General features: G+C 40.5%; 1 protein-coding gene across 1 annotated transcript in view; it reads right to left on the bottom strand.

Moving 5' to 3' along the window:
* Positions 1 to 13307, bottom strand: part of LOC122797026 (collagen alpha-1(XXI) chain-like) — a 1114432-nt gene that overhangs the window by 942235 nt on the left and 158890 nt on the right. Inside the window, exons 7-8 of the mRNA XM_044065795.1 lie at positions 10922 to 10933; positions 10253 to 10336 (exon numbers count right to left, since the gene is read on the bottom strand). Coding sequence (XP_043921730.1) covers positions 10253 to 10336; positions 10922 to 10933 — 96 coding nt within the window. The remainder of the gene's footprint in view (positions 1 to 10252; positions 10337 to 10921; positions 10934 to 13307) is intronic.

The raw sequence follows: 13307 nt of genomic DNA, 5'->3' as shown, positions 1-13307 counted from the left end.
TAATCTGGCACCCCTTAGGAAGATATGTGTAAAATCTCAACCCATACTATAGCTCACTATGGAAACAAAAATGATCCTATAACAGAGCATGGCACCTATACAAGGGGACTAAAACCAAACAACCCTTCACACCTACCAACAACTACAAAATCAAGCCAGATAACAAATGAAACATGATAAAAAACAATGCTATATAGCAATTCAAGAAAACCACCAAAATAACCCCTAGAAATTTTAGGGAGCCATCAACTAATTGCTAAAACCCAGCCATTCCACTACCCCAGCTCTGTCCACAACCAACTCCACTGATAGTATAGCCTCACAATTTAACATACACTTTATTAACTCTATTCTGTCCCTTATTAAGAACAACACCAAAACCCCTTTATCTATCCCCATAGATCTGGAAACTAACATCAGTTCCTTCACTATAAATCAGATACAAACTTCTGCAATAAAAAAACACCTATCCAAACTTAAACCTTCTTCCCTTGCCACTAACCAACTCCCAAATGAATTTCTTAAAGTAGCTGAAGACATCATCTCTTACCCCATATCAAGCTTAATCAACTGGACTATAAAAGAAAAATGCATCCACAAACTCTGGAAAGTCTCTTACATAATCCCCTTGCACAAAGGCGGCACCTCCACTGCATTCACTAATTACAGGCCAATTGCTATTCTCTCACGCATAGCAAATGTACTGGAAAAATGCATACATTTACAACTACTTGACTATCTCCTAAAAAAAAAAAAACTAATTTATTTATTCATCTATTTATTTCAGTTTGATGACTGGGGTAGTCCACTGGGCCTGGAAGAACCAGTTTTCAGTGGAGGCCAGGGGGAGAAAAGCTCCACAGATATTGACAGTTATACAATAGTTATAAATGCAAACATAGATTGATATACGAAGTTCAAGAACAATGGTGGCATGCAATGTTGTAAAGCATAGTTAAAAAGAAAAGGCAATGTGATACAATAGACTAAGTAATATATAGAAAGTATATATGTGATTAAATAGAGTGAGTGATATTTACAATGTATAATTACAAAGTATAAACATTTTTTTGAGATCCAGAGAAATCTGAATAGAGGGAGAAAGGTGAGGTAAAAAGTATGTTTTTTAGTGGAGAGGGAGTGGGTTCAGGGTAAGGAGAGTTGGGATAAGAGTAAGGGGTGGGAAACAGTATCAAAGGCTTTGGAGAGGTCAAGGAACAGAGTGGAGACAATTTTGCCAGTCTTGTGCAAGGTTAATAGAGTCTAGTACAACAGCTCTAGTTAGTTTTACTAACTCAGTCAACCAGCATAGAAACTATAGCCTAGTTGCCTCATCCATCTTTCTTGACATGCCAAAGGCCTTTGATACAATTTCACATCAAAAACGTATCAATGAGCTAGCTTCCTTAAGCCTTTCTCAATTTCCCCTTTTCTGGTTTGCTAGCTAACTAACAGTCCATCAACAGACAGTTAAGTGGCAAAATGAATTTTCAACTCTATTACCTGTATCAGTGGGTGTACCTCAAGGTTCAGTCCTTGGCCCACTCACTTTCTCCCTTTCTACAAAATTTTCAGCCACTCAGCATGCAAATGCAACCATAATCCAACATGCTGATGATTCCTCCCTCATATGCTCAGCTCTCTCCCAAGCTGAACTCCTGCAAAAGAAAAAAATCCTTCCTAGATATTGAACAATTCCTTTCAGAGTGTCAACTTATTTGCAACCCTAAAAAAACAAAGCTTATGCTCTTCTCCAGTAGCAAAAAACAGACCAGTGTCCACCCTTTACTATTTCTTCTTCAAATAATACTACCAGTAAATCACATTAAGCTCCTTGGGGACACAACAGACAATGACCTTAAATTTGACAAACGCATTGCACTTCTAATAAAAAGGACCACTCTAAGTTCATAGGTTCATAGGTTCATACTAGGCTATCTGCCCAAGGGCATTTATAAGCCTAGCCCATAGTTATGTGGCTTTCACCACCCCTTTAGTTTGAATAAAAACTATGCCTATCATTTTGCTGTGCCTCTGTCAAGCAGTGACACTGAAGTAATCCCTGGGGTATATCTGCAATCTCCCATCCATTGGTCAAGATTCCTCTTGAACAAGGCCAGAGAGGTGCTCTGCCTCACATGTACCAGGATTTTGTTCCACAGCATAGGGAGTCTCTGGGTGATGAATCTGTCCCTCCAGCACATTCTATTTATAACCGTGTCAAGGTTTAAGTCTCCCGCCCTTGTGGTTCTGAGGGATCTAGATTTTTTGAGGTGAAGCATATTCATCGAATCTGGGTTTGACATGGCCTTATATGTCAGGCACAGGTCACCTCTGAGCAAGCGGTATGAGACTGAATAGAGCTGGAGTTCTTTCAGTCGGGCAGCATAAGACATATTTTTGAGACCCTTTATCCTTTTGGTGAGGAACTTTTGGGGCCTTTCAAGCTGCAGCAGGTGTCTGGTCAGATACATTCCGAACGGAGCATTGTACTCAATCATAGGTCTAATGAGTGATGAGTACAGGGGGACGATGACCTCCCTTGATCTAGATGTGAATCCCTTCATGATCAGGTGGGCGATATAGAAGGTTTTCCTAACTACTTTAGCAACATGAGTGTCAAACGAAAGGCTACTGTCAACCTGGGTCCCCAGATCCCTGATGACTTTTTCTGTGCTCAGTGGATTGCCACCTATATGGTAGCTAGGGGTAACCTTGTTTTTCCCGAAGGGTATGACTATGCATTTTTTGGCGTTTAACTTCAGGCTATGGCTCTGGCACCAGTTATCCATTTCTGTGAGGCCCTTCTGGAGGATATCTGTGTCAGATGTGTTTTCGACTATGGCGCCCAGTTTGCAGTCATCTGCAAACTTTGTCAGCCATAACCCTCCTGTGTTTGCTTGTACTTCAGAAAAGCAGATGCCGAACAAGAGTGGACCCAGGACTGAGCCCTGTGGGACACCACTTGTGACAGGCTTTGAGTCTGACATGGCTCCAGCAACTCTGACCCTGTGGGTTCTGTCACTTAGCCAGTTTGCAACCCATCTTGTGATGTATGGGTTTACATTCAAGCTGATGAGTTTCTCGATGATACCTGAGTGGGGTATTGTGTCGAAGGCCTTTGCCAGGTCGAGGTAGGCTGTATGGACTGCCTTTCCTCATCAATGGCCTTGGTGACTGTCTCAAAAAGTCAACCAAGTTTAAGAGGCAGGATCTGCCTTTGACAAAGCCAAACTGGGTTGGATCCAAAGTCTGCAAGTTCCCTATGTCTTTATTTATGAGTTCCATTATGATCCTCTCCATGGCTTTGCAGATAAGGCTTGTCAAGCTAATGGGCGGTAATTTCCAGGGTCTGTGGAGGCACCGCCCTTATGAAGTGGGACCACAGTCGCCGTCGCCACTCCTTGGGTGCGTATCCTGAGGTGAGGCTAAGATTAAACAGCTGTCCTAACTGTGGGTTTAATTCCTCGTTGAGTTTGTGAAGCACACAGCCGGGGACACCATCCGGTCCCATGGATGCTGTGATTTTTGCCTTAGTGTGGGCAGTTCTCACCTGGGCGTTGGAGATGTTTTGGGGGCTACAATGCTCTGGAACAGGTATCACTCCTTTTGGGGAGAAGTTTGCACTGAACCTGTCAGCCAGTATGTTGGCAATGTGTGTAGGTTCAGTAATTTTCACATCATTTTGAACTAATTCTGAGCATATCTGGGAGTTTCCTCCTAGGTTTCTAACATAGCTAAAGAAGGCCTTATGATTCTCTTTAGAGTCCTTGGCGATTTTCTCTCAAAATTTGCCTTGGATGATTTTATGAGAGCTCTTAGTTTTTTACTTATAATGATCAAAGGTGTCTTACCTTTCAAGGATTTTGCTCTATCTTGTAGTAGCTTCCTCCTTTGGTTGTAGAGCTTGTTTATGGCTGGGGTCCACCAGACTGGACGCTTGCCTTTGGTACAGAGAGTCTTAGTTTTGTTTGGGATTGCCTGATCCATGCAGTCCTGTAGGTGCTGGTAGAAGGCATTTGTAAGTGATTCAGCGGTTTGAGTAATGTTTACCACTGGCTCAGGGGCCTTAAAGGAGACTACACTAGTTTTTAGAAGTGTGAAATCGGCTTTTGAGAAGTTTTTCACTGTGGTCTTTTTTGTTTCAGGTGGGGGCGGGATGAGGACCTCCAGCGAGATTAGTTTATGATCTGATCTCACCAGTGAGGGGTATACTTCCGGTGTTGAACATTTTGATCCCATGTTCGTGATGATGAGATCAAGTATGTTTTCTCCTCTTGTGGGGATGGTGACTAGTTGTTCCATGGCATTTGAGTTTATGAACTCCAGGAATCTTTGGGTTATAGTGTTCGGGCTTGAGTAGTGTTCCCAGTCTATATTAGGGTAGTTGAAGTCACCTAGTATGATGGTGTTTGGAGATACATTTATCCTCCAATGTTTTCAGGAAGGCCATGTGAGGTTCCTGAGTTTGAGAGGGTGGCCTGTAACATGCTACAAATTGCAGAGCAGTCTTGCCTATGGTTAATTGCACCTGGATGGTCTCCGATGCATTGTGCGTTGCCACCAACCTTGAGGTGTGGGTGTCCTTTATGAATATGGACACCCCTCCTTTCTTGGTGTTGTCCGGATTTTGCGGCCAGAACGCATGATATGAGGTGAAACCTGTTAGTGCTGGGGTGCTCTCAGGAGCCTTGAACCAGGTTTCTGTCACAGCACAGACATCAATGTTCTCCATATTGAGAAGGGCCTCGAGTGCGTGCATCTTGAGATTGAGACTTCTGGCATTGAGCAGCATTACCCTTAGTTTTTTTCCTTTTTGGTGTTCTAGGGTGGTAGGTTTAGAATTTGAGCCTTGCCTAAAAAGGCACTATGGGGTGGCAAGAGCCTTTGCCAATATCCGGAAGCCCAGGGTGACAGGTGCAAGCCGTCCCTTGTGAAGCAGCGTGGCTTGTCCAGCATGTCATCCCAGGCAGACAGACATTGGATCCTCTTTGAATGACACCAGAATTTAAGCCAATTATTAAAGCTGATCATCTTATCACTGTATTGTGGCATCATTCTAGGTGAAGGTAGGATACTGCTCAAGGTCAGGGTCATACCTGCCTGGGCTACATAATCAGAGAGCTCCTCGATGTCCCTTTTCATGTAGTCCAAGGAGGTATGTCTCAGGTCGTTGACACCAGCGTGGACAATGACTGAGTCGTACTTGTACCTGCTGTTGAGAGACCTGAGTGCTTGCATTATGTGGCGGATTCTAGCGCCCGACAGGCAGCTTACTGTGACCTTCTCTTTACTCAGTCTGGTGAGCGGGACGTCAGTGTGTCTGACTATGGAATCACCAATGACAAGTGTGTCTGGCATTTTGTTTGGCCTTAAGGGCTGTGACTGTTTGACACTCTGACTGTGTGGTCTATGTGTTGCATGTGTTGGGTCGTGAGGTGGTAGTTGTTTGGGTGTCTGCTTTGGTGGCCTCTGCTGTTTTGGTAAATTTTTGATCAGAGCCTCCGAGTATGTCTTTGTGTGAGTATGTGTATGATTTGAAGTTGTGATGGTACCATGTGTGACTGGGTATGTATTGTGTGTGGTTACCTTCTCCTCCTGTCTGGTCTTGCCAGTCCTATGTTGAGAGAGCGCAGCCTCCAGTTTGGCCGTATAGTTGCATCTCTCGCATGTATTTGTGTTTTGTGGGAGAAGGAGAGGATTGTCTGTGTACATGAGGCAATTGTAACATTGCCTCAATATTCCCAGGTTCACCAGTTGAGCTGGAGAGGACACTAGCAACTGATCCCTCGACATACTAGAAGTAGTAGATAAAGAGACTTTCAAAGGACTCTGGGGGAAGTGGGTTTTAGGCTGGTGGGGTACTATCTATAATAAGAGTGCTTTATCAAGGTGCAAGAACTGTAGGAGTAAGTGCTAGGCTTTACAGATAGAGAATAGTCTACTTGGGAATCAAGTAGAGATGAACTTTTCAGTTATAGGATATGCTGGTTAGATCAGCAGTACAGCTCGAGGAAGGTAGTTCTAAGGGAAAATTGGAAGAGTGGAATTTAGATGGCCCAAATAGTTTAACCTTGTTTAACCGCTGCTCTTGTGTGCAACAGTGGTAACTCTCGCTTAAATCGCTTACGCGTTTAGCGTGTTTTATAGCAGGGGGCTGAAGGGAGCTAGGAATTGGCCCAAAACGACCAATGGACTACTAGTTTCTGGCTGAAACTTCACCAAATCGGACAAAAAGGCCGCTCAGTGCTTCCCACTCCCACTGGTAAGCAAAGAAACTTCCCTCCTTCCTAATAAGGCAATGGATCAGTAACAGGAACTAAAAACAAAGCCCAGGGATCAGCAACTCTGAAAGTGGACTACTCTAGTTCAGTAAGGTGGGAAAACAAGAGTTTGTTTTTGTTTTATTACAGAGACAAGGAAAAAAACAGACAGTAAATGCTATAAATGCTGTAAATCGGCTAGCGCACTTTAGTGTGTAGCCTACAGAAACAATTTGCTACAATTAGTAACTTAAAGTGCAATAAACAGTGTAAAATGCAGAAATCACTTAAAGTAGCAGTAAAACAGGCGAAATGCAGTCGCTAGCTTAAATAACAGTGGGAAAGCCACAAAAATACTTATATCTGGTAGAAAGTCACTCTTTTAGCTCTCTGCTGCTTGGATCACTCTGCAGGCCACCACGAGGATCTGTGCTGAGTTGGTACAAGCTGGAAAACGCGTGTTTAGCGTGTTTTATAGCGGGGGCTGAAAGGAGCTAGGAATTGGCCCAAAACGACCAATGGACTACTAGCTTCTGGCTGAAACTTCACCAAATCGGACAGAAAGGCTGCTCAGTGCTTCCCACTCCCACTGGTAAGCAAAAAAACTTCCCTCCTCCCTAATAAGGCAATGGATCAGTAACAGGAACTAAAAACAGAGCCCAGGGATCAGCAACTCTGAAACTGGACTACTCTAGTTCAGTAAGGCGGGAAAACAAGAGATTTTTTGTTTTATTACAGAGACAAGGAAAAAAACAGACAGTAAATGCTATAAATGCTGTAAATCGGCTAGCGCACTTTAGTGTGTAGCCTACAGAAACAATTTGCAACAATTAGTAACTTAAAGTGCAATAAACAGTGTAAAATGCAGAAATCACTTAAAGTAGCAGTAAAACAGGCGAAATGCAGTCGCTAGCTTAAATAACAGTAGGAAAGCCACAAAAAATACTTATATCTGGTAGAAAGTCACTCTTTTAGCTCTCTGCTGCTTGGATCACTCTGCAGGCCACCACGAGGATCTGTGCTGAGTTGGTACAAGCTGGAAAACGCGTGTTTAGCGTGTTTTATAGCGGGGGCTGAAAGGAGCTAGGAATTGGCCCAAAACGACCAATGGACTACTAGCTTCTGGCTGAAACTTCACCAAATCGGACAGAAAGGCTGCTCAGTGCTTCCCACTCCCACTGGTAAGCAAAGAAACTTCCCTCCTCCCTAATAAGGCAATGGATCAGTAACAGGAACTAAAAACAGAGCCCAGGGATCAGCAACTCTGAAACTGGACTACTCTAGTTCAGTAAGGCGGGAAAACAAGAGATTTTTTTGTTTTATTACAGAGACAAGGAAAAAAACAAACAGTAAATGCTATAAATGCTGTAAATCGGCTAGCGCACTTTAGTGTGTAGCCTACAGAAACAATTTGCAACAATTAGTAACTTAAGCCCTTCCTAATTGACACCACCCGGCACTCCATCTCTAGAACACATTTACTTTCCATCCTCTTATGTGTCTCACCCATAGTTACAAACCTAAGAAAACCTGACTTAAATAAATTGGAGTCCTGCTATAACAAAACAGCCAGATTTGCTGCTAACCTCCTATCCAGGTTAAATCACTGCTCGGCACTACACTAGCTTAAATGGTAGGAACTTCCCAATCTACTATCCTTTAACCAGCTAGCCTTAGCACACTCTACCTTGCAACACCCAGACAACTGCCCAGCTCTTAGCAACCTAGTATAACCCCACACCAACTATAGACCACTAAGATTCTCCTATAATCTCCTACTGAAAGTAATTAAAGCCAATAATAGCCATGCTGGCTGCCTATATTCCAACAAAATATCTAAATCTTGGAATACCATGCCTTAGAATATACTCAACACAACCAACTCATCCAAATTCAAAATACTGCTTAAACAACACCTAAACAACACCTGGCTGTGTTCCTGCACTAAGCTAGGCTAAACTCTCTCCCTATCTCCCTTTCTATTTCTTTAAAAGGTTTCCTTACTGCTACAATACCTCCATATTTTCCTTTTTCATTTCTCTACTTGTACTAGCTGCTCTAGACCCCGCGGTGGTAGTGCTGCGGTAGCGTTGTTGCCTCACAGTAAGATGCTGTCTGGTTCAATTCTCAGTTAGAGCGTCTTCTGTGTGGAGACATGCGTGAATGGGAGTACCTTTGTCAAAGGTTGTGTGCCAGGGCTGGTAACTCGGCACGTAAAAATCAACTACCAATCATTAGCGGACTGGAGTTCCGCTGTGGCGACCCCTAACCAGGAAAAGCCGAAAGACACAACAACTTGTACTAGCTGCTCTCTAGATGTACACCTTTTTTCTTTTTTGTCTCTGTAAATCTACCTCTGTTAATGTCATATTTTAATGCCTTTACCATGGAATAAACAATGTACCATCTTTGTATCAGTGTTATTCCTGTATGTAACAAACTTCAAAAATATACTGTTAAATCTTTACCACTGTAACAATTGTTATTTTTTTCTTTTTTTTTTATTTACCACAATAACAATTATTTTTTTCTTTTTTATTGCATATTTCTGTGGAGCTTTTCTCCCTGGGCCTCCACTGGAAATGGGTCATCCACCAGAGAGATTTCCTTGGTAAACAAACATAAAATAAAATAAATAAATACATTTTTCAAATGAACAATTTTAAATTAATTCAGAGGTCAAATGAAAAGTATTTTTCTTATTTATATTCTTTTAAATCTCAGAATATTAATTTTGGATTATTCCAAAGCTACCTTTTTTATCTCATTTGAAAGGGAGACCCTTTTCGTGTTATGCTGCTACATTGGGAGGTGTGATTCCAGCTGTGCAAGTGCTACACAAGGCAAGGTGACAGAAAATCAACTGGAAGTCAATATGACTTTGGTTTAGACAAAAATGGAAATGTTCTCTTATTCAGAGAACAAGTCCTTACATGTGGGCACGAGATTCACTTGTGTGATACACACTGGGGTTCAACAGCAGATTTGCAGGATAGAAAGGTAACGATTTTATACTGCTGTTCTGTTTTCCTGTGCTTGACCTGACCAATTTAGCAGGCTCTACATGATGGTGACTTCACTTGACCGCTGCTCTGCTAAAACAAGAAGAGAAATGAAGAGGAAAAGTGGAGGAAATTGGAAAGTACCAATTACAAACACAGTAAAAGTATAGTAGTTGTTGCTCAGTTTTCATCCCAGGAAGATCTCCTGCAATTAAAGTACACTCTAAGTGAGACATCCAATGAGGAAGCATGACAGATCAGTCTTTTAATACTTTTAGAAAATGGGTAAGCAAGGAGGCAATTGTTAATGAAGTAAACTGATATTTATGGGTAACAATTGTCTGGGGTACATTTTCAGCAACTACTAGTAGGAACATAGTTGCACTCTGTGCTATGTTAGTGTGACTTGCAGGCTGTGTCTATTTTTTAAACACCTTGATGTTTTAAAATAAATTGATTATGATACATCAGTGTGGGCTGTAGGCTGTGTCTATTTTTTTATTTATGAAACTGATTATGATATTGGCATCGCAGCTGCTAGGATTATTATTTTTTCCAAACAATTAGAATGCTGCCTGTTCAGGCAAATATAATTGAATTGAATTCAACTACCTAAAGGTGGTGGTCGCATTTACAAGGAAAGGCAGTTTACACTTTCACTCACGAGCAACCAGAATTAATGTAATTAGCATGGTTCTGAGATTGTAGCACACTCTTAAGATAAGAGGTGCACCAAAAAAAAAAAAAAAAAAAACAATGTACTGCACTAACATTCATCTGTTTCTAATTTCTGAATCAAGCACAGCATTCTTCTTGTGATAACACTGGAAGGAAAGAACATTCTAAACACCTTTCTCTAAATGCAGTCTAAAAATTTCCCACAATACATCATGCTGGATTTTTAAACACTGTGAACATCTAGCATGTCTTTATATAAGAAGTGTTTGTGGCATTCAACTCTTATTAAATAAAACCAGCAATACTTACCTTTGGGCCAAAAAGCCCAGGGGGTGCAATTTGTTCTGCAGGGCAGTTGCAGACTGGTTCTGTTGGTACTCTGTCCAGGGGGCACTGTTATAAAAAGAAAATCTGAAGTTATCAATACAAATAATGTAAACAAACCCATAAGACATTAAAAAATCAGGATACCACTGGGAAAGTTCATAATAACTAAAACCTCCTAGTGGCTAGTGTAAACCTCTGAATAAACAGCTGAGAAGTATTTCCAGTATAATTTGTATCCAAGTAGAGCTGTTGCTCATACCTCAAAAGAGGTATAGCTCTGGAAGAAAAATACTTAGCTTTCCCAATCTCACAGGTTACACTGCACATTTTTTTCTTATATCCTGCATAAGAGCCTGTTTATATTTGGATTGGGTTACAGGTACTATGGACTCATGACCTTTTCCATTAAATCTGTTTACTAACCCTTTGACTATATATCTGCTCTGTGTTGGAAAGCAGGACTAGGTAACGTTTTGCCTGTACTAAGAGCAACAGAAGGGAAGATAAGAATACCGAGGCATTCAGATTCATACTTATTCTTTCTATCTCCATTTACTTCAGTACAAATTAACACATAACATTTTAGTCCTTCACATGATATGAAATGAAACAAAAATATATTTTAAAAAGAAACTGATAGAGATTACTTACCCTTTCATCATCCTGAAAATAAGAAAAGAAACATAAGTGAATTTTACTTTAGATTGCTTGGTTCAACAAACATTAACACAAATATGAAATTAAATAACCAAATTAATTAATAAGAAAAAATACGCACGATATGCAAAAATCAAAGCTAATTTTACATTTCTAGAGTTAATGAACATTGTGTTGCTTTACAATTTCAGCTACATTTCTGTACAGCAATCTTGTTGTGAGACTTTTTTTTTGCATACAGAACTATCCAATTGTGTAGATAATATTTTGCGGAAGTCCAAATAGATTCCGTCAGGTAACAGTAATACTTCACATTTTGCTGCTCTTAACCAGAGTTGGGTTGTGCCTAGGTAACTTAATGCTGAGTCTGGAGGAAGCAAGAAGCATTTAAATGGGGGGACATTCAGAATGACTCCAGCTAGAGTTTAACCTTTACCCCTTTCAGTTTATTTTACCTCAGCCGAGGACCACTGCATCTCATATGTAACAGACACTGGTACGACAAAGAAAACAGCTGTAATGTGAATAGGACAAGTGGCCTAGTCATAAGAGGGAATGGGCAATGCACTGTAAGCTGCACTATGCTGGATGTAGACACACAGATAGCCCTGAGTCATTGGGTAACATGAAACATATAAGGTTGCAACCCTTTGACATGTGCAAAGTGGGACATTTTATGGAAGTGTGAGATTTTACAGGGCAAACCATTTCCACAATCAGTGCAAAGGACTGGACTTCACTTTTTGTCAAAATAAAAGCTTATTCTTGTACAGTTAAGTTCTTGTTGTTGTTACATTTAATATTAACGAGCATAAAAATAATGATAGCATGCAACTATTAGGGGTAACTTACAAAATATTTTTTGTCCTAGAATCTCAGGCTATTTGCATTTTTCATGTTTGTTTTTCACAATTGAACTAGAGAATGTGTTGTATAACGTGGGACAGATGGCAACTCTATATATGTTGTTATCTGTAAGGATAAATATATTTCAAACCAAAATGACCATTTCATTTTCCAAAATGTTCACATTCAGAGCCACAGAGCATTTTAACAGCGATGTGGTGCACTACATCAAAAACAAATGGGGTAACTCACAGCAATTTTGTGCAAATTATGACTCCAATGCAGTGCTAATGTTCTGTGAAATCATATGAATATTACAGTAGATGCCAGTAGGAATCCTTCTCTACTATCATTATTCATATTTACTGCTTCTTATAGAGGGAGGCCTGACAGTGGATGTTGATTTATTTCTGACAGAGGATGTTGATTTATTTATCATTGTAATCACCTATACAGAACTGAAAATTGTTCAAAGTAGTGTTGACTATAGTAGTTATTACACTATAACGCTTGTTCACTATAAAATATATTACAGTTAACTAATAGTGATAGTTAAGTACATAACAATGTGAAACATCAGTGTTTTATATCCTTGAAACCATCTGTTGAAACTAGCAGACTAACAGCATGAAACCTATGTTGTTCTACATTACAACTCACTTAACCTAGGACATCTGAATATTATTCTTGCATTCACATTGAAACTAAAAGAAATATTGAAAGCTCATGCAGATAACAGAATCTAACCACATTGCAATGAAGATTAGGGTGTTTTATAACCATTTCAAGATTAATGAGAATGCATTTATGGTCTCACACTTTTCTTGATATACTAGAAAATATTAGGGTTCAACTACATGCCCTAATAATGGGCGATTTCATATACCCCACCATTAACTGGGAAAACTATTCATGTACCAACTCCTTCACTCAACGCTTTTTAGAATTCATAAACTCCAATGCCCTGGATCAATTTATCCACACCCCCAACAGGGGCAATAATATCCTGGACCTGGTCATTACCAACATGAGTGACCGGTGTTCCACACCTGAAGTTAACTCCTCGTTAGTCAGATCCGACCATAAGCTAATCATCATAGATATCCACATCCCGCTCCAGCCCCCCATTAAGAAAACCATTATAAAAAAATGTTTCCAAAGACAACTTCATGCTTCTTAAGACAGAAGAAGCCAACTTCACGTCACCCATGCAAACGGACAATACAGTTATGACTGACGAATTGTATACAAATGCACTCTATAAGCACTTACACAAGTGCATGGATCATGTTATCCCTAACAGAACCAAGACGCTATTCTCCAAAAAAAGGAAGCCAATCTGGTGGTCCCCTGCTATAAACAAACTCTACAACAGAAGGAAGAAACTGTTGCAAAAGAGAGTAAAGTCCCATGAGTGGATGAGCTCTCTGGTCAGCCTTACTAAGAAGCTGAGATCCCTCATAAAATCCTCTGATGCCAGCTATGAAAACAAGATTGCCACTGACTCTAAGGACAACCACAAAGCATTCTATGG

The sequence above is a fragment of the Protopterus annectens genome, chromosome 3.part0 (assembly GCF_019279795.1).
Source record: "Protopterus annectens isolate FY-2018-M chromosome 3.part0, PAN1.0, whole genome shotgun sequence".
Classification (NCBI taxonomy): Eukaryota; Metazoa; Chordata; order Ceratodontiformes; family Protopteridae; genus Protopterus; species Protopterus annectens.
This window is presented reverse-complemented; position numbering and strand designations above follow the sequence as displayed.